The 19,090-nt window shown below is 38.3% G+C and overlaps 1 protein-coding gene across 2 annotated transcripts in view; it reads left to right on the forward strand.

The window, feature by feature from the left end:
• Positions 1-432: 432 nt before the first annotated feature.
• Positions 433-19,090, forward strand: part of phf21b (PHD finger protein 21B) — a 61,402-nt gene continuing 42,744 nt past the window's right edge. The window contains exon 1 of one of the 2 annotated variants that reach the window (XM_008400869.3): positions 433-867. In XM_008400869.3, the coding sequence (XP_008399091.1) occupies positions 814-867 (54 nt within the window). In that variant the 5' untranslated portion in view covers positions 433-813. The remainder of the gene's footprint in view (positions 868-19,090) is intronic. The other variant, XM_008400871.3, reaches the window with a different exon arrangement.

Here is a 19,090-nt window from a genome sequence, read left to right on the forward strand (position 1 = left end):
CTTGAAACATTTTTGGGGGGGTTAGGTAAAGTTAAATAAAAATATTTGGATAGGTGGATCAGTTTAGACACCTAAATGAGAAGATACGGGTGTTTTGTGCATTAATGTGGCAGTAAATATGGCATTCATTGCCATATTTCATTCTGAATTTGTTATATAGAGAAAATACACATTGTAGAGTTGAATAATAGATAAAATAAGAGAAAAACAACAAATTTATAACAATAAATGTTCATCAATACTATTGTAATAATATATAGACATGTAAATATGTATGCAGCGAAGTTATTTTGTCTCTACAGGTGCAACAAAAACACTTTGCAGATCAGAAATCACTCCTGGCTGTGATTCCTTTACTTTGCTCCATGTGTTTAGTGCGCATGCCCAGTCAGTGGGGGTCTGCTCCATCCGGGAACTTCAGAATTACCATTGACAGCCGAAGCGCAACTTTTCCTCAGGCAAAGTGAAATCAAGGCGCGGACTCGGACAAAATATAGTCCCCGTTTTTTAACTCGAAATTACCGAAAGGAACGGCGAACCGGTACCGCTTTGGACCCGTCCAAGTTCGACTGTGCCCCGGAGAGCAGCCGTGCCGGACTCGGGCCCGTTCCGTGGGGTTTGGAGCACTTTTGGAGACGGGCGGAAAGTGGGTGATGAGTCCCAGCCTGTGTAAAAAGAAGCGAGAACTTGCTCTGCAGCCTGGAGTAGTTCTTCTTTCAATTGTTATTGTCGCTTTAAAAAAAATCTTTAATTCACTTAAACTTGGTCTCGGCCGCGTCCAAAGTGGGAGAAAAGTGTTTTCCTGGTGGGAACATGGAACTACAAGGCCTACAAGAGGCGCTGAAAGTGGAGCTCCAGTGTCATCAGGTAAGTGAAACATGGTGTTGTTTCTGTCCCTATTTATCGCTGTTTGGGAGAGTGAGAGATCAAACACTCCGAGGGGGAAGGAAAACTATGCGACATGCCGCTGGGAATGGGAATGTCTGTCACTTCCAAGACCAACAATTAAAGCTACTTTTCTGCACTACTTTGTCCGGTGATGGAGGCTGTTTTCTGGGAGAATTTGGAGTGTTGATGCGGGGATGCTGGCTGACTGTGGCGATCAGGACGCGACCTGAATATTTATGAGCTGCTACAAACTGAGCCCGCTTTGTTACCTCCCTGTTTTAAACTTCACACACTTTCAAAAATCCGTGATTTTTTTTTTTTTTCTGCTGCCGAATTGTTTTGAAACTGGGACGGAGCTGGACCCACAGGTTAGCGGTTTGTTTCCGGGCTTCCAGCCGGTATGGCTGGCTGGTCGGCGGAGTGAGGCAGAAACTTTATCAGCATAAATCTGCTCCGGTTAACATCATCAACTCTCTCCCAGAAATCACGCAGCCTGCCTTTTTATTCGCCTCACATCGACTTGAGTGTTGGGAAGTTTCCTCAAACAGCCCCCCGGGGGGAGGACTGCAGCTCTGAAGTGTCCGTAGCTACGCACTGGATGGAAAAGTGGCCATCTTTTCTTCTCAAACTTGTGCAATGTTGAAAGATTTTAGCGTCCATTTTGAGTGGGTCGAACGGGGCTGAAGTTGGTGTGCGGATGGAAGTAGTCCAGTAAAGGGCCATTCCGCAGTTTTTAAGGAATCTAAGCTAGCTTTAGCTTGCTCTAGCTGGTAAAACTAAAATATTTTGACTGGTCTAAGACCTGCTAGAAAAACCCCGTATTTAGCCGGGGATCAACTTTAATAAGTTATTTTACACTAGCCAGACATTCTTTCTAACAAAGTTTGTGATTTATGCAACTTTTATTGGTTTTAATTGTCTATTTCTAAATGTTAAATATTTGATTCTACTAGGTATGGGCTTTTATTGTGGCAATTATAAGAATTTTGATTTATCATAATAAATTCCAAGTAATTATGCCAAGTTGTTACTATTTTATTCAGTTTCTTCCAGGAGAGTATCAATTAATTCAAAAATATAACTAAATTCAGTCGTTCTGTGCATCTTACTGATAGAAATCATGCTGTTTTATGTCCCTGTTGTGCTGAAGAAGCCCATTTCAAAATGCTTTCTGTTTTTTAAGAACAGTATTTGTGTTTGTGGAGCTGTGAAGTGCAATTACAGTCATATTGTTCGCTAAAAAGTCTACGAAGAATTTGTTTTGTCATTGTCGCAACAAATACCACAAAATATTGTGATGATTTCAAAATGCATTCCACTCACCCCTGGTGTCTACCAGAGAAATTCCATTACTTTAACTAGTCCAGTAACTGCTCTATATATTTTTATACCAAAGATATTCTTTCTTATTTATTTAAACCTTTATAAAAACGGTTTTCTGCCTTTGGTTATATTGGGCTTCATTGCATACTAATACTGCAATATTCATATCAGAACGGACTGTTCAGAGTGCAGTAATTGTTGGCTAAGAGTTATGAATTTGCATTTTTCACATTAATGTAATATTTCAGTGTTTTAATCCAGCTGATGCTAAATTCAAAACATCACAACAGAAAATAGGCATAGTTTATGATTAATATAACGATATTTACTAATAATTTTTCCTTTGGGATACTTTCTAATACTTTGTAACAGGAGAACACCAAGGAAAATATCCCAAAGGATAATTTTCTGACATAAATAAAAAACAAAGTTTGTTCTTTTATAAAAATAAAAAAAAATTGCAAATTGAATTTTTGAGACTGCAGTTGGTTTAGCATCATTCAGTTTAAACTTTACTTTAGATGTCACAGGAATCCAGTCTTAAGTTTTTTGGCTATTTACAAATAAGATAAAGGTTGCTATTATTCTAAAATCTGTTTTGAAGATTTTGTGTTTCGTTTGAAATACATCAGATCCAACTTGTATTGTAAAGTAGATGAGTCCTGTTTTATGGTGTAAAAAAGCATTCAAATTTACAAATACAATAGTTTTTATAAATCTGTTTAGAGTAATTTATGCTATTCTTGTCTAGATTCTATAAATTGCAAAACTGTCCCATCAGATCTGGTTAAAGTGACTTTAAAAATACAAATATAGTTTCTAATGCATTAGAAATGATCCAGTCCAGTTTTGAGTCATCAAAGTATTTTAAAGTGGAGCTGCTGAAATCCAGCCCAGAGTCCCTTTAAAAACAGCGGAATGCTCCTTTGGGGAAGCAGCTTCGAATCAGACACGAACTTCAGCAGGTCGACATGTTTCAGGAGAGCCGGAGAGAGTATGTGGCCTGACTCAGACTTTTTCAGCTCCGCGGCAGAAACCAGCCCAGCCTGGAGCCGTTTCGTGTTAAAACGCAGTTAAACACTTCGCTTTGGTTACTTTGCGCTTCTGTCTGCTGGCATTATTTCTTCTTGGGTCACGTGACAAACAGCGATCCGTTTGATTCGCTCTTAATCACGCTTTCACTTTTCTTTTCTTTTCTTTGTTAATATTTCTGATGGTTGTGCTGCTGCGGCTCCTTCGCGGTTCCGGTCGGTCGGTAACTTTGAGGCCGGCTCGGCGCGCAGTGCAGCCGGGGAGGAATCAGCTCAGGGCGGATGCTGAGCGTTCAGCACCACGGTCAGCTCCTCCTGGTTCTGCTGCTGCACCGACCCAACTTCCACAGCAACAACATCCAACACTTTTCCCGTCATGCTTTGCTTGTTTTAGTATTTTCAAGCTTCAGTTTATGATTAAAACTTGTGTTTAAAAGAAATCTATCTTTGTAGAACAATGAGGTGTACGAGGGGGAATCTTTTTATCCTTGTTTTTGTTTTTTTTTTTCTCTTCAGTTTTGTAGTGGAAGCTTCCATTTTGAGAGAAATGGGGGTGGTTTCTGCCCCCCCCCCACCCCCTCCCACCTCTCTACAACATGGAGAGTAAAAAAAAAAACTCTGCAGAGTTTAATGCAGGAGGAGGAAGAGGAGAGGAGGGGAGGGGGATGGGCCCCATTCATGCCTAACATTACCATTTTGATTGCTTTGATGCTGTTTTTGGTTTGGATGGAGGCTGGAGGGGGAGGGGAGGCAGAAAGCCCAGTCAGCATTCGCCGCCTGGCTGCGCCGCCACGTTTCTAACTGCTACACTCATCTCTTACTTTCTCCCTGCTAATTCATGACATGCTGCTTTTCTTCCCCATGAAACGATCCCACTTTCTAACTCCAGTCACGTTCAGCTGAATATCTTTAAACCTGTTATGACGCTTTGCACGCCGTTTGAGGTGTCCCCACCCTGAAAAAGATTTTTAAAAAAAAAGAAAACCTGACTGCTCTTGAACACACCAGAGATGACCTCTACCTGCCAGTCTGTTTAAAATGACACAGCAGCAGCAGGAGGGGAAATCGACTGGCAGCAGAAATGTTATTGGTAATGATTATTAGTTAAAATAAGCAACTTTTTAATTCACATTATCTTATTTTAATTAAAAGGATTTAAAGCCGCTAGGACTTAAAGTCATTTTATTGCATAACAACAAATTTAAAGTGATTTATATTCATAAAGTAGTGCATTATTGTGACAGGAAAGGAGTGTCGCATCAATTAATCACATGATAAATTTCCATTCTGATCATTTTGTTTACAGAGACATTCTAATCCATTCTTTTATTTGTTTTTATTTATTGATTTTGGTTTTACTTTGGATATCTCAAATATCTTTCAGTTCCAGTCTTGAATGTTCTTCACAAAATTAAAGTTTATTTGTCTTTGAGAGAGAAAACTTTCATTATTATGGCTTTATTTTCTTGTTTATAGTTGCAGAAATTCAGAGGTGTGTGTGTGTGTGTGTGTGTGTGTGTGTGTGTGTGTGTGTGTGTGTGTGTGTGTGTGTGTGTGTGTGTGTGTGTGTGTGTGTGTGTGTGTGTGTGTGTGTGGAAGGAAGGAATGTTTAATTTTATTGCCTTCTATTAAAAGTCCAACCAGGGACTCAAGTCCAAGACAAAAAAGACACTTTATAAAACTTTTATTTATATTGTTCTGCATTTCATTATGCATAAGCAAAGTGTACATGTCTATTAATTTAAAGATGTTTATTTTTCATAATTCAGCGTGGTTTGGGGATGGAACAGATTCAATTAATTTTAGTTATTTTAAATGGAAAAAGTTAGTTTGACATTTGGACAGGTTGATGTTTTATCTCGATCACAGAACAAATTAAACTTGTATTTCGAGCTTCTGCTGTACTTTAACCATTTCTCCTTTGATTTTGTAAATGTGGTTGTTGTGGTTGACCTTTGACCTTTGGGCTCCTTCAGAGTTCCCATGAGCCTCTGGGGTTGGAATTGAACTGTAAACCATGTTTGTTCCAGACGAAGATTTGGACGGTTGATGTGACTTTTCCTCTGGTTATACGTCTGAATTTCTCCTCATTTTTAAAAAATATTTTCCATTATATTTGGGGAAAACAAACTGTAGGGAAACCTTTAATCTGATTTTATAGTAAATATTTGATTCTAAGGTGCTAAATGTTGCTAACTATATAAATCATTAAATAGATTCTCCTCTGAGCTCGTTTTCTGTAGCTGGTAATCTGGTCCACCATGTTTTTTTGAGTAATCTGCATTGATTTTTCTGCTAAAACGTTCAGTTTTTCTCCTGCTTCCTGCACAGAATCAGAGGCCTTGTTATCTGATCCTGAGCCTTTTTGTCTTTCATCTTTTCATCCTATTTTAAAGTAAACTTAAACTCTAAAGTGTGTTATCAGTTTGTTTACTTTCTTTTCATTTTGTGTAGAGAAGATGACACACTTCAGAATAAAAGTTTAAATGTTTAAAAGAATCTGATTTGTCATCTTGAAGGCTGCAGTCTTGTAGCTAATCATATTTGCTTCAGTAACTTTATTATGAAGCATCACTTCTCTTAATTGAGTAAAATGTCTGTACACTGTGAATAACTTCACTGAATGAAGAACAAACTTGTTTTAACCAAACATTCACCAGACGCACCTGCAGTTTTTTTTGTTAAAATTTCATGTTTTATATAAGAAACTGATTGAAATTTTTTATTTCTCCTGATTTTGTTGTTGTTACAAAATTATAAATTAGATATTTTCATTTTGGTTTTTAAAATACCCAAATTTCCACAAAATTGTATATTTTATTCTGTCTGATGATGTAATTTTTAAATATTAAATGATTGATGTTTTGATCAGTTACTCGGTATTTGAGTCGCTTTTTTAACAAATACTTTGTATTACTTGACTAAAATGTTACTCCACTCACCTGGTGAGAATAAATTTGTACCTTCAGCCCTCCGTAGGTAAATCTCCAGCTTGAGAGAGAGGGGAAAAAATTGAAACATTCGCTTAAGAAGTTTTCATGTTAATTTTAACATTTAAGCTGCAACTTCCTGAGTAAAGTAAACACAATGAGTTGATAAAATCAGTTTGTATTTTCAGACTCTGGTCGGGTTGAACCTGTAGCTTCTCTGAGGGAATGTTAAAGTCCACCGTTTTTTGGGGGGGGAACCTGCAGGTCGTTTCATGGCCCCAGTTTGAGGTTTGGAGGTGGAAGTTAATCCTCCTGTTGTTTTCTGCTCTGCTGTTTATCGACGGATGGATGGAAATGGGAAGGAAGGGTGATCAGAAACTGGGAATAAATTAGGAGGAATGACGTGAATTTGACTCTCCTCGGGTTTAAATTTGGCCTTGCACGAATCGATTCCTCCTGGTTCTGCTTGGTTTGCTATCCGTTGCGTCATGGCGGCGGGCCTCACCGGCCTGTCAGGCAGCAGATGGGGGGCTTTTGGAGCCTCCGCTCCGGCTTTTCCTCTCCGTGGTGAACCGGTGGATTTCTCCCTGAGGAGAGCGAACGTTTCGCTTTAGTCCGACGTGTTTCCGGAGCAAACCGTTTCTGAAACAAAACCCGCAGCTCCTTGACTTGAAAGCAGTATGCAGGCAGCATCCGTAACCATGGATACGGCCGGTTCTTCCTCTCCGGCTCTGTGATCGTCACTTTTGGCTGTTTTTTGACGTTTGCTTCGGAGCAGATCCGTTTAGAGAGCGAGGATGATGATGTGGAGGCATTTTAATTTATAATAAATGTTTTAATGAGAACTGCTGTGATTCTGGACGGTTGACTGAGCAGACGATATCGCTAATGTAATTTGTTTCCAGACCGTTGGGATATTTCTGTTGCCGGACAAGTAGTCCTCGTCTTCTTAAAAATGTATCTGAAATTAAGACCTTAAAATGTTTTAAATTCTTTAAAAAAAAAAGTTGGCCTTAAATAAGTTGAATACAAGTCTTAGATTTTTGTTGTGGCAGGACTATTTATGAAGTTTATTTTTCACGTGAAACTTTTCTGTCAGGCAAAGTTTGAGTCACCTGCAGACATCTTCATTACCTTCTGTGAGGCGGTATAGGCTACCGCTAATTAGCTGCTAATATCCTTGCTGGCTTCATTTCAAGTTTATTTCTATCGCATATTTCAACAACATGATAGTCCAAAGTTCATCTTAAAAACGCCAAACTATCACAGGGTAAGTGCAAATTTATCGCTGTTTGGCCGGACAACGTTCGCCAGTAGCCACCTTTGTTGCTAACCCGTGCTATGCTACGAGTAATTCAGGGAAAACGAGCTTGGCACTACTGCTACTTAAAATATTACGACGTATTAGGGCCATTGTAAACAGAATAAAGGAGTAAGTTTCTACCAATTAATTCTACAAATTTTTTTGTGTGAAAAAAAAAAGGAAATTGAAAAAGTCGAAAATTTGCCAGAAAAAAATCAAAATGTGTGATTAATTTCACATACCTCCTAAAAATAATAAAACTAGAAAATTTTCTAAGCTCGTAAGGTTGGAAATGTTGAACTTTCGGAAATTTTCTGAGTTTCAAACGTTCAATTTTTAACTTTTTGAGTTGAGGAATTTCCACTTTTTTTCTAGAATATCTCTGAGATTAATGTAAATATTTTAGTTTTTTACAAAATGAAATTTACTCCATTTTTTTTCTATCCACATTGGCCCTAATAAGGCAATATAAATGTGAAATTTTTATGTGCATTAAGTTTTTTTTCATAATGGTCTTTAAAAGTCTTAAATTTGAGTTGGTGAAACCTGCAGAAACCCTGCCAGAAGCGAATATTTAGAAGTTTGATTTCTTCATCTCTCCCTGAAAGCAGCCGCTCTGATTGGCTGGCTTCATCCGTTTTCCAGCTGCTGAGTGTCACACGCTGCCAAGCAGGAGAAATGGGGTTACTCTGGAGCAGCGAGTTGGTGGAAAGTGATCCTGACCTTATTTAGGAAGCATTTTAATGATACATGATGCTGCTTCCTGCTCCGCTCGGCTGGAGAAGCTGCTCGCTTTCCACTTAATCCACGTTTGCATCGACACATGTAACCTCTCGCTGTAGAAGACACAATCCAGTTAAATCATTCCCAGTTAGTCGTTAGAAAATAAACCTCGCTGTGTGAAAACGAGCTGCTGCGCCACATGAAGCTCCCTTTTAACCCAGTTTCTCTGCAGATTATCCACCTCTTGTTTCACATAACGCTGTTTATGCTGCACTAATTGGATTAGAGCGATTTATTCAAGCGTAATAAGCATTTTTTAGAGACAGAAAAGTGGAATAAAAAGGTTGTAGAAGAAGACCCGTTGGGTGAGGTTGGTGCTTATGCAAAGCAGAAAGAGAAGGTTGCTGAGCGGCTTTTAAAGTAGCAAACAGTGGGATTTTAGTAAAGTTCTCATTAGGATCACTTTTCTGGTCCATCTGGACTCCTTCAGGGTTTCTCTGTGGCCGTGATGAGTTTACTACAGGAACCAGAATCAAACCAGATTATAGTTTACACCTTCTCAGGATTAAACTGTAATTATCTTTTCAAACCTGGTCTGAGTGTTTCACATGTTGATGTTAGAAGTATTGTTTTAGTTGCATCTTTTGCTACAAATGAGGAATCGTTCACTAAAGGAATGCTACAGTATTGCATTTTAGGCAATACAATGTTTATTCTTTTATTTAAAAAAGGAATTTAATCATTTGTGTATATGTATTTTTGCGTGTTTCTAATAATATGTAAATTAAGCCAAAGTGGTTAAATGGAAAACCTGCAGAATGTGCCATTTTATCAAATTAATCTATTACTAGAATAATCGTTAGTTGCAGCCCTAGTTGACTCAATGCAGCTACCTTTGGGGGAAATACTAAAGGAATGGGTGCCTCTAGCTTAAAGTTGACTCTGTGTTCTCATTCTCAAAAAGTTTTGAACAATTTTGATAAATTTTTACACCATAAACTCTGCATCGGTCTGACTTCACGGTTTCTGTCACTCATCTGAAGCCGCCCACTTTTGAACCTCTTAAGTTACCTAGACATCTTCATTTAGCAGTTTTATCGACTTAAATTAGCTCTGAGCCAACAGGAGGCATTAGAGTTTATCAGTTGTTCTGTCAGGATTCAGTTGAAACATTTCAGGACGAAACTGGAGGCATGTTTGTTTGTGAGAAGCTGCTTTTCGGCTGCTGTTTCATCTCTTGTTGTCTTCTAGCTTTAAGTCTGAGCGCTAAGATGAATCTGGAGGACGCCCACGCAGCAGCAGCTCCGTCTCAGAGGAGTAAATATCTGCCCTGCTTTTCTTCTCCCTGATCCTGACTCTGCTGCCACTCCGCTCCCCCCATCCCGTATTTTAGTTTGTATCTCTTGCAGACCTGCTTTAATCAGCTCAGAGAGAGAGAGAGAGAGAGAGGGAGAGAGAGAAAGGTTTAATTAAGAGCAACATGGCAAGAAACCCTGCAATGACTCTTCCTCTGGGATGATCCTTCCTCCTCCTCCTCTTCTTCTTTAATGCTGCTCAGATTTAGAGGTGAAGGTTTCTCTGGAAACTCTGACCTGCAGCACTCAGAGTTTCCCAGAATCGGCTTCAAAATGAAAACATGAGGCTGTCTGCCATCTTATTTATTCTTTCTACATTATTTTAACCTCTTCTTTAAGTTTGAGATGAAAGAAAGAGACGCTTTCCTCTCAGGAGGAAGTGACACATTTTAGTCAAGCAGAGAATTAACGTGTGTTTATCAAAAAAAAAGAGAGAAAACGGGAGAAAAACACAAAATATCAGGCCTCAGAAATTAATGGAAATCCTGTAGATCAGTGTTTCTCAACCTTTTTCGGGCCAGCGCCCCCCTAGCCCTAATCCAGGTCCCTCACCGCCTCCCACCAAATAATTTGTAGGTTACTTTGCACTGACAATTATTTTATTAATAATGTTACTATCATTATTGTAGATGTTTTGAATCGGCGCACCGATTATGTTTTCCCATACACTTGAGCGCGCCTTACGCTCCTTCACCTCGCTCACATAACGGGGTAAATGTAGCGAGTTTTGCCCTAAACGTATCGGCGTCTGGAGGAGGGGGATTGGGGGGGAGGCGAGCGTATGTTTCTACGCTCCTTCGTGGGAGGCGCCGATTTATGTTTTCGCATCCACCTGAATAATGTGTAGTTGCGCCCCTACCCATGGCACTTCAACAATATTATTTTACCTTTTATCTGGAAATAGTGTCTGTTTATTCTTGCCATACAGTCCTCTGTATTAAGTATTGCTCGAAAGGTCTTGCCATACCAGTTTATTCCTCCGTATTTACTTTAGTTTCTTTGGTTGCTTTTATTCTTTTATTGATGAAAAAGTTCTAGTTCCACTGGCAGATTATTTCACTTATAACATGGGAAAATGTTTTGTTACAAGTGAAATAATCTGCAATTTTAAGAAATTGTTGACTTAAAACAGGCTCCTGTGTCTGCTGAAAAGTTATTTGTAAGTTAGTTTTATCTTATTTCAAGTGTACTAAGCAATTTAAACTGGAACCTAGAGAAAACATACTTGATAAGATTTAGTTTTGCAGTCTAGTAGAAAAAAATAAGATTTTATTAAGGTAATGTTTATTGTTTCAACAAAAGAACTACAAAATATTGTACAAAATATTGTGGGGCTGGAGGTCAGGTTTGCCCAGCAGCTGATGAAGTTCTCCATCTTCATCAGTGAAGAGTGAATCTGTGCAAACAGCAGCAGAAACTCAGTGTTTCATCAGCTCAGCAGCGGCAGCAGCTTCTTTATTTGTTGCGCTCACAGCCGTTCCCCGGGGAAATAACGGGAGTTTGTTTGTAAAATCCGGCTCCTTGCAGGGAGCAGGAAGTGAAAACGGAGCAAACATGGAGGCTGGGTGACGGAAACAGGATGAGCTTCACTTTCACTGCAGATCCATCATTAATCATCAATATGAAATATCCAGTCAGATAAAATGTAAAGTCTTCTGGATTTTGCATAGTGAAATACAACTTCCTTCAAACCCTTCACAATAAAAGCCTCAAACCGTTACCCAATGTGCTGAACACTTAAGTGTCTTTTAGACTCTTATTAGAGCAACTTTCAACCCAGACGTTTTATGGTCGATTCCTCACTCCAGAGGTCAAAGTGCCTTTGGGCAAGGCACCAATTTATATTGATGTAATAATCGTAAGTTTGATTGGGTGAAGTTTAAACCAGTTTGAGCCGTCGGTCCGTTCATCTTCCACACTGTTGACTGGCTTCCTGCAAACAGCAGGTAACAGAGTCCAGGATTAAATGTTAAGGGTAATATAAAAAAATAAACCTATAATAAATATTTAAGAAATTATGAATAAATACATATTAAATTAAATAATAAAATAAATAAGTATAAAATCTATATTAAATAAATATAAAAAATATAAAATATAGAAATAAAATATGAAAAATAATTAATTGTAAGTAAATACAAAAACGAATAAAATAAGTTTAAAAAGTCTCAAAGATTTAATACTAGCACTTATAGAAAATTAAAATAAAACTTAAAATAGAAAAATAAAAATAAACAAAAATAATCCTTAATTTTGGCAAAAATGTAACATTTTAGTGTTAAATGAACACTAATAGAAAATAGTTACATTTGCTAATTGATTTAAAAAACTGTTCATGAAAAATACTTGTTCTAAAAAGATAACAGGACAAAGTAATGCAGTTCTAGTCCAATGTTCCTGCAGAAATTCAGTGTTTGGATAATTTAATAATTCCTTAAATTATCCTAATAACGTTTTACAAAGTGCTGGTTGAGCACTATTTAGATTAAAAGTTTGTAGCCTTGGAAATAAAAGCTACGCCTAAACAAGCAGACGCTTTTGACCGTTTTCTGGTGATTCCTTCCTCCGTTTGGTGAGCAGAGTGAAGACAATCAGAAAAGCCAAAGCCTGCAGACATTTTTCTTGTTGTCAGTTTTTGGAGGTTTGCAGGTGAAATTGTCCCGTGGCTCCGTCGATTTCTCGTCGTCTTCTTTTTCTCCCTTCGGGGAATCAGGCGGTCATGTGGCGGCGAGCCGCACAGCTCGGATTATCCTCCTCAAAAAGCCGTGAAAATCGCTGTAATAATTCAGAAATTGCCTCTGTGCGCCGGCCTCCAGCGCTCCATCCTATGTTTGTATAGCGGAGACAAAGTACCTCTTTGACTGCTGCGTAATTTGGATGTTTTGTTTTGTTAGAGGGTTTTTTTCTTTTCTGCCCTCTTTTTGTGGTTCCTTCAGTGCAACTCCATGTCATCGGTCAATTTCACGCAGGCCTGAAGTTAATCCTCTCACTTTCATGGGTAGAAATGTGGTCTCTGTGTCTGTAGGCAGAAATATATACATTTATTATTGTACACGCTTCTGTGGTGCTCATTAGTTCCAGTTTTTATTCATTAATCTGATTATTTACAACCTACAGCTGGAGGATGTAGATGTACATTTAGCCTGAGGTCGTACAAATTGCTGCTTCATAATTCCTAGGCTCTTATTTTGAAACCACTTTTGAATATTTAAAGTTGTTTTGTCTTAATTAAATTCAATTCAGAAATATTAAATTAACCCCAAAGGGACATCAATACTGTAGTAACTCATAATATCCAATGTTCTTGTAAGACTTGTAGCTGCTAATGGCTGTAGCTGCAGTAGCAGTCAGTCCTGCATTAAATCTGAAGGAGTCTCTGACTGAAGACATTCTGTTGTGTAACAGTCTCATAACAACAGTGCTAGAGGTTGTTCATAATGCTCTTCATTTCATGAAAAATCCTACATTTAAGATATATTCTTTTAAAAAAACAAGCTAATTTGGGACCACAACCTACCGCTAATAGCTAAAACCTGCTGAAACTTGTAACATCTGCTCCAAAAACAGTTTAACTGCATATTTTGATGGTTCAAAAACACAAATATACCTTAATTTACGTTACTATGCTTGGTGGAAAAACCTCTATGGTTTCCTTATTGGGGATTTAACCAATCAGCACCATGGGAAATAAATGCCACTTCTGGATTGGCTGCTTTCCAAACGTCGTCCATTAGCGTATCAAGCAGCATTTCCAAGTTTCTTTAAATTTCAAATATTTTAGATGCGTTTTACTAAAAGAATCAGTGAATTGATGAAATTTCTGATATTTTGGAAAAATCCACAAATACTGAACCATGAATAAGCTTTACTGTAGCTGGAAGAGTTGGCTAAGAACTGGTGAGAACGAATCACTCAGGTGAAGGCTGGAGTTTTTTTCACCAATGCTCTTTGGGTTTCCATGGTGATGTCAGGGCGGCCATCTTGTTTGACAGCTTCTATTTATTTGGACGTTAAATTCAGGTCAACTCTATGACAACGTATTGGGGCCAGACTAAGATTTATTTATTTATTTTTTTTAAACTTTTATTTACCAGAATAAAGACGTAATATTAGGAGAATGAAATTATGATAATTTTATGCAAACTAATGCACACAAAAATAACAAATTAAAATGAGAAATGTTGAGAATCTTGTGAAGTTATACGTCGATACTTAAGAGAAATATTTCAGCCTTTAACATATCAACATGAAACTGTCGTCAGTAGCAGAAACAGTCATAACTCTATCCAAGCTTTTTTCTTTAAAAAACCTTTTTTCTTTTGACTTTAAGATGTTATTCCAGTAAAATTGTCTTTATTCTGCTGATAATATCATGACTACATTCTCGTAATTAAATGACGTTTCTCGTAACCTGGCCTTGACGCTCCACCATCCAACTCACAGAAAGGATAATTGAAATAAAACCTATTTTAAAAAAAATATTTTCACCCATTTGTGATTTCTTCCTCTGAAGAGGAAGCAAGAAAACAAATAAAATCAGACCGATGTTCAGAACAAATCTGCAGTTAAATAAGAAGAAAAACTAAAAAATTTAAGCTGTTTTCATGGATTTGGAGACAAAATGTTGCTTTAACAAAGTAAAATATTTTTCCATCTCCTGACGAATCAGATTATTGCAGTCTCTATTCTTTGGTTCATTTTTGTCGTTTTTTTTTTTAGTGGATTCTTCTTCCCGTTTACAACCTTCTCCAAACTATTTCCTCCTTGTTGCTGGTAGACATGAATCGTTGCGACCTGTCGGTGACCTTTGGGGATTTCCTGAAGGGTTTCAGGTGGAGTCGACGCCGGGAAGCGTTGGGTCGCTGCAGCAGGAAAGCCGGATTCATTGATTTTCTGTCTCTCTGTCGTCTTCATCCTCATCCTCAGCCTTAATGAACTTCCTCTCAGCTGCGGCCGTTTCGTGTCACCAGACAGCTGACGCGATTTGCTGCTTTTAACGTGACATCAGAGGGTTTGGAAACGGGGAATCTGAGACTGACAGTCTTGTTTTTTCTCTTCCTGCTCCTCCTCCATCCAGCGTAAGGAATGTTTTTCTGAGCCACAGACTGGCTGTTATATAATGTAAATATTCCACATGATGTGTGAAGCGTTCTCAACACGTTTTGGTGGTTTAGTTTCTGCTCATTGAATCGCAGCTGCAGGGGAAATAAACCGTCCCAGATGAGAAGAGGCCACTGGTTTTGGTTAAACAAGACGTGAAAACTTCAGATCCTTGAGTCTGGAGGAGATTCGGTTTAAAGGAAACTGTGGGTGGAGGAATCCACCAGAGAGCTGCAGCGATCACCGAGGTTTCACTATTGTTGTCATGAAGGTCGTTGCAGATTATCTTTGTATTCAGAGAGTACGGTGCAGCAAAAGGGACAAAATTAAGACTGTGAAGTGGCTAAATATATATCCCTCTGCTTTCCCAACATCCTTCCTGACGTTTTCAAAGACCAGAGTTCAGTTCAGTTCAGAACTGTCTAAAGAATCAACTCTGGGCCGTTTAAAGTGAACAAACAGCTCTAGTGGTTCTGGTTCTGAAATGATTCAAGACTCTTAACATTCAATTAAAACAAATTTCTGCCTTCAAGAATTTCTTGAAATCATTCCTGACTTTGAACAGGTTCCCAAGTCTGAACAGATTCCTAAATCTGAATTGATTCCTATACCTGAACAGATTCTTGACTGAACAGATTCCTTTTCTTACCCAGACTCTTGAAGAGTTTCATGAGCAGATTTCTGATGGATCATATTTGATGTATAAGTATATTTTGAGTGAGTTAATAATTTTTTTTGGTAATAATTTTAATTTGAGTGTCACAAATATAAATCTCTTGGAACAGAGACCTGGCCAAGATGGTCGCCATATAAAATAACTAGACTCATCCACTTATAGGCAGGTTAAAGCTCAGATCTGCACCAAACTTGACCTTTAACCTGAACTTGTGTTTTCCTCAATGTGCTGACCTCCCCAAACAGGAAGTGAGGTCGTTGAAGCTGCTGCTCTTTCGTTCTGCGCTCGTCTTCAGCTGAAGGCAGCAGCAGCAGTCTGCGTTGCAGCGTCAGCCTCCTCGATCCGGCAGCGGGAGAGGGAAAGTTTTCTGGCTAGTCTTTAATCTTTTATTCATCCTCTGAACTAAAGAGGTCAGCCTGATTAAACATGCAGCGCAGCGTGGCGCTTTGGGGAGCGGAGGCTCCTCCTGACCCCATTCTACGTTTGTTCCAGCAGTTAAAACCAAGTTTATTGTTTTAAAACCAGCTGGACGTTTTGTCTCTAAAGATGCTGAACCAGCTGATCCTCCTGATGGGTTTAATAAATGTGTAATTACCCAGAAACCATTAAAAGATGCTAAACGAATTTACCCGCTAATTATGGCGTTACTTTATCTCCTTAATGGCTGCAGCCAAGTTTTCATCGCCTTTCCTGTCCTGGATTTCAGCACTGCTGCTTATATTTGGTGATTTTAAAGCTACTTTAGCCGTGAAACGTTAACAGATGTTTAATCTTCCCAAAATCGGTCAATTTATCTACTTTTCAAATAGTGTTTGAAATATTTAGTTTAAGTAATTTGGTTTGATTGTGTAAATAGTCAGAAGTCTAAAAATATATTTAAAAATATAGTAAAGAATTGATCATTCAAAATCTAATGATTTGTAAAAAAAATTTGAGTTAAAAATGAAATATGATAGACAAATGATTAAACTACGCTTTAATACTTTAGAAAAAAAATTAGGAAGATATCAAATTTTTGTATTTTTAAAATTAAAAATAGGAAGAAAAAAAATTTTTGCAACAAAATAAATACGTGCATCAAACAACTTGGTTATTTCTCCTATAATATGTGGAATATTTATTCTAAATTATAAAACAATGCAAAACTCTTATTTAGATTTTAAAATTTTATGTAAAAGAGAGAATTTCTTTGATTTGTGTGTGAAGAGAAACCAGGATTGTTTCTGTCTTTCTGCAGCTGGTTCCTTCTCGGCCCTCATTTTCTGTGTTGTGATGAGCTTTTTGGTGTGTGTGTGTGCGTGTGTGTGTGTTTGCGTGTGTGTGTGTTCATTAAGTCTTTTTCTGGAGCCAACAATGGAGTCTCTCTGCCAGCTAAACACACATCAGCAGAAAGAGGTCAATTATAGAGAAGAAGTAACAAAGCAAGAAGAAAGCCCCTGAGTGTTTGTCTTGATTAGTCTTTGTTATGGAAACCATTTCACAAATCGGACGCCTGCTGACATCCAGCTCTGATTTTCAGCTTTGAGCTTTATGTGATTTAAAAAAAAAGAAAAAAAAGCATAATTTTTCCTTTTAGATACAACTAAACTTCAAAAGAGCTGCAGGAACATGTTTAATTTAGAAGGGAGTGTTTCTGTTTGCTGGTTCGTAGATGACGGTGTTCATCAAGGCTCACTTCAAAGCCCCTTTAAAAAATTGATCAGGCCGGATCGGAGCTCAAGTGGATCTCAGGCTGATTTTTTCATTCGCTTTACAAGCGAAACGTGAGCAGCAGCAGCAGCAGAAGCAAACAGAGATCTCTTATTAATTCAGCTATAAAAGCCAAAATGGGGCCTGAAATTTTAATTTGTCTCAACGGAATATTTTTAATGAATTATTCCACTTTATAAATGTCAAACAGTTACTTTTCTAAAAAGCGAAGGTCATGATTTTTCATCTTTTTCATCGCATCAGCTCAGTTGAGAAATTTTTATATTTTAGCTTTAGTTTAAAATAAATTAAAACTTGCAACTGAAAAAAAAAAACTCAAAGCATCTCTGGGACATCAGGACCAGACTGGGGGACGGCGTCCCATCCAAGTTGTCGTCCTCCGTTACCCTGCAGGTCCACAGGGACTCCTTTTCTCAGTGAAAGGTCACGGGGTCACCTGCCTTTTAATAACAGAGTGTGGAAATGTCAGCGAATTTAAACTTTAAGAACCTGGAATTCTGCTGACTCATCAAAAATCTGAAACTTGAAATCAGTTTTTGGACAAACGTCTCCATGAAGTTGTCCTCCCCCCTGCTGACCGGGATCTGATCTGGGATCAGATGTTAAGGAGATGGAGGGATCTCTGTGGCGACTTTGGGATCACGCTGCCGGTAAGCCGCCATGAGCCGTCAGGTCTGCGCCTGGGAGCGTCTAATCCCGCTGTCCCCTCTCCAATCTGATCTCCAGCGTGGCTCCAGGCGTCGCTGCTTTAATGCTGATAATGCTGCTCGGGTTTGTGGGAAATCTAAGCTCTGAAATCCCTTTAATCATAGCGGCAGCCGCACAAACGCGGCCTGGAAAAGGGCCGAGTAACGACTTAACACCGCAGCGTTTCCTGGTTCTGATCTGATTTTCTCCTGAGCCGCTAATAACGCCTGTGATTTCACTGAGCGCAGCTTTGTTCTTTTACACTTTGTTTTTAGCTTTGAGCTATTTTAATCTTAACATAAATGCAACAAAATAAGTATTTTTAACAACCTGCAGAGAACCTTGTTAAATCTTTCTAAACTTTTTTTATGTTTTTGTTCTGGTAAAGTTATTCTTGTAGCAAATATTTGATCCATAGCAGTAATATTTTTAGTTTGACAGTGGTGTCCCCAAATGGGGGGTCAAGGGTGGCCGTGGCCCCCTATTGTAAAATGCTGGACACCCTATCGGCCCACTCCAGAGTCATACAGAGTCTTCTTCAATGGAGACATAAATGTGAAACTATATTTACTTGCATAGATAAATTTTACATAGATAATTGTTTTTTTTTTTTTAGCCTAAAATTTCTATTGGCCTGGTTTGGTCACCCTTATGAAATATTCTTTTGCGCTGCTGCAGTTTGCAGCCTAGACTGGCGTTAAAACATCGTGTAGCTCCGCCCACTTTCCCCCACTTCCAGCCAAATGGATCATTTAAGGCATTTCCTGCTCAATTTCATCAACAAAGTTAATATTGGGAAACTTTTTCTAACAAAGATTTACCTAACCTAATGAAACGGTATCTGTAATGTTTTTTCTGCTCATGTTTGGTTGATGTTTGTGACGATGAAAGCGTTTTACTAAGCGTTCCTCTGAGTCAGTACCTCCATCTTTGAACTCAGCATCGCGACCAGCAGCTGTTTAGCTTCACTTCTTCTTCTTGAGAAAACGTCCGTTTCTCTCCTCCCGCTCCATATTTTGGTCCGTTTCTGGAATTGGTTCTCTTGGTCCCAGAGCTGAGGCTGTAAACCAGTGAGGAAGACTCTTTCTGCTCCAATGTTTGTTATTGACGAGTGGCTGAAGGTGTGATGAAGAACTGCTTGCATGCCAACATCCTAATTCTTCGTAAGACTCAGAGTTTAATAGATTTTTTTTCCTTCTGATTCCATTATTTTTGTCCTTATTTCACAAATTTTTTTAAACATAGTTTTGTCTCTTTTTATTCAAGTTTCACCCTGATTTTATCCTATCTGATTTATTTATTTATCTTTTAAATTCTGGTTTAGATTTTACTTTCATCCTAATTAACTTATTTTCTATTATGAT

Source organism: Poecilia reticulata, chromosome 23 (assembly GCF_904066995.2).
Source record: "Poecilia reticulata chromosome 23, P_reticulata-male-v2, whole genome shotgun sequence".
NCBI lineage: Eukaryota > Metazoa > Chordata > Actinopteri > Cyprinodontiformes > Poeciliidae > Poecilia > Poecilia reticulata.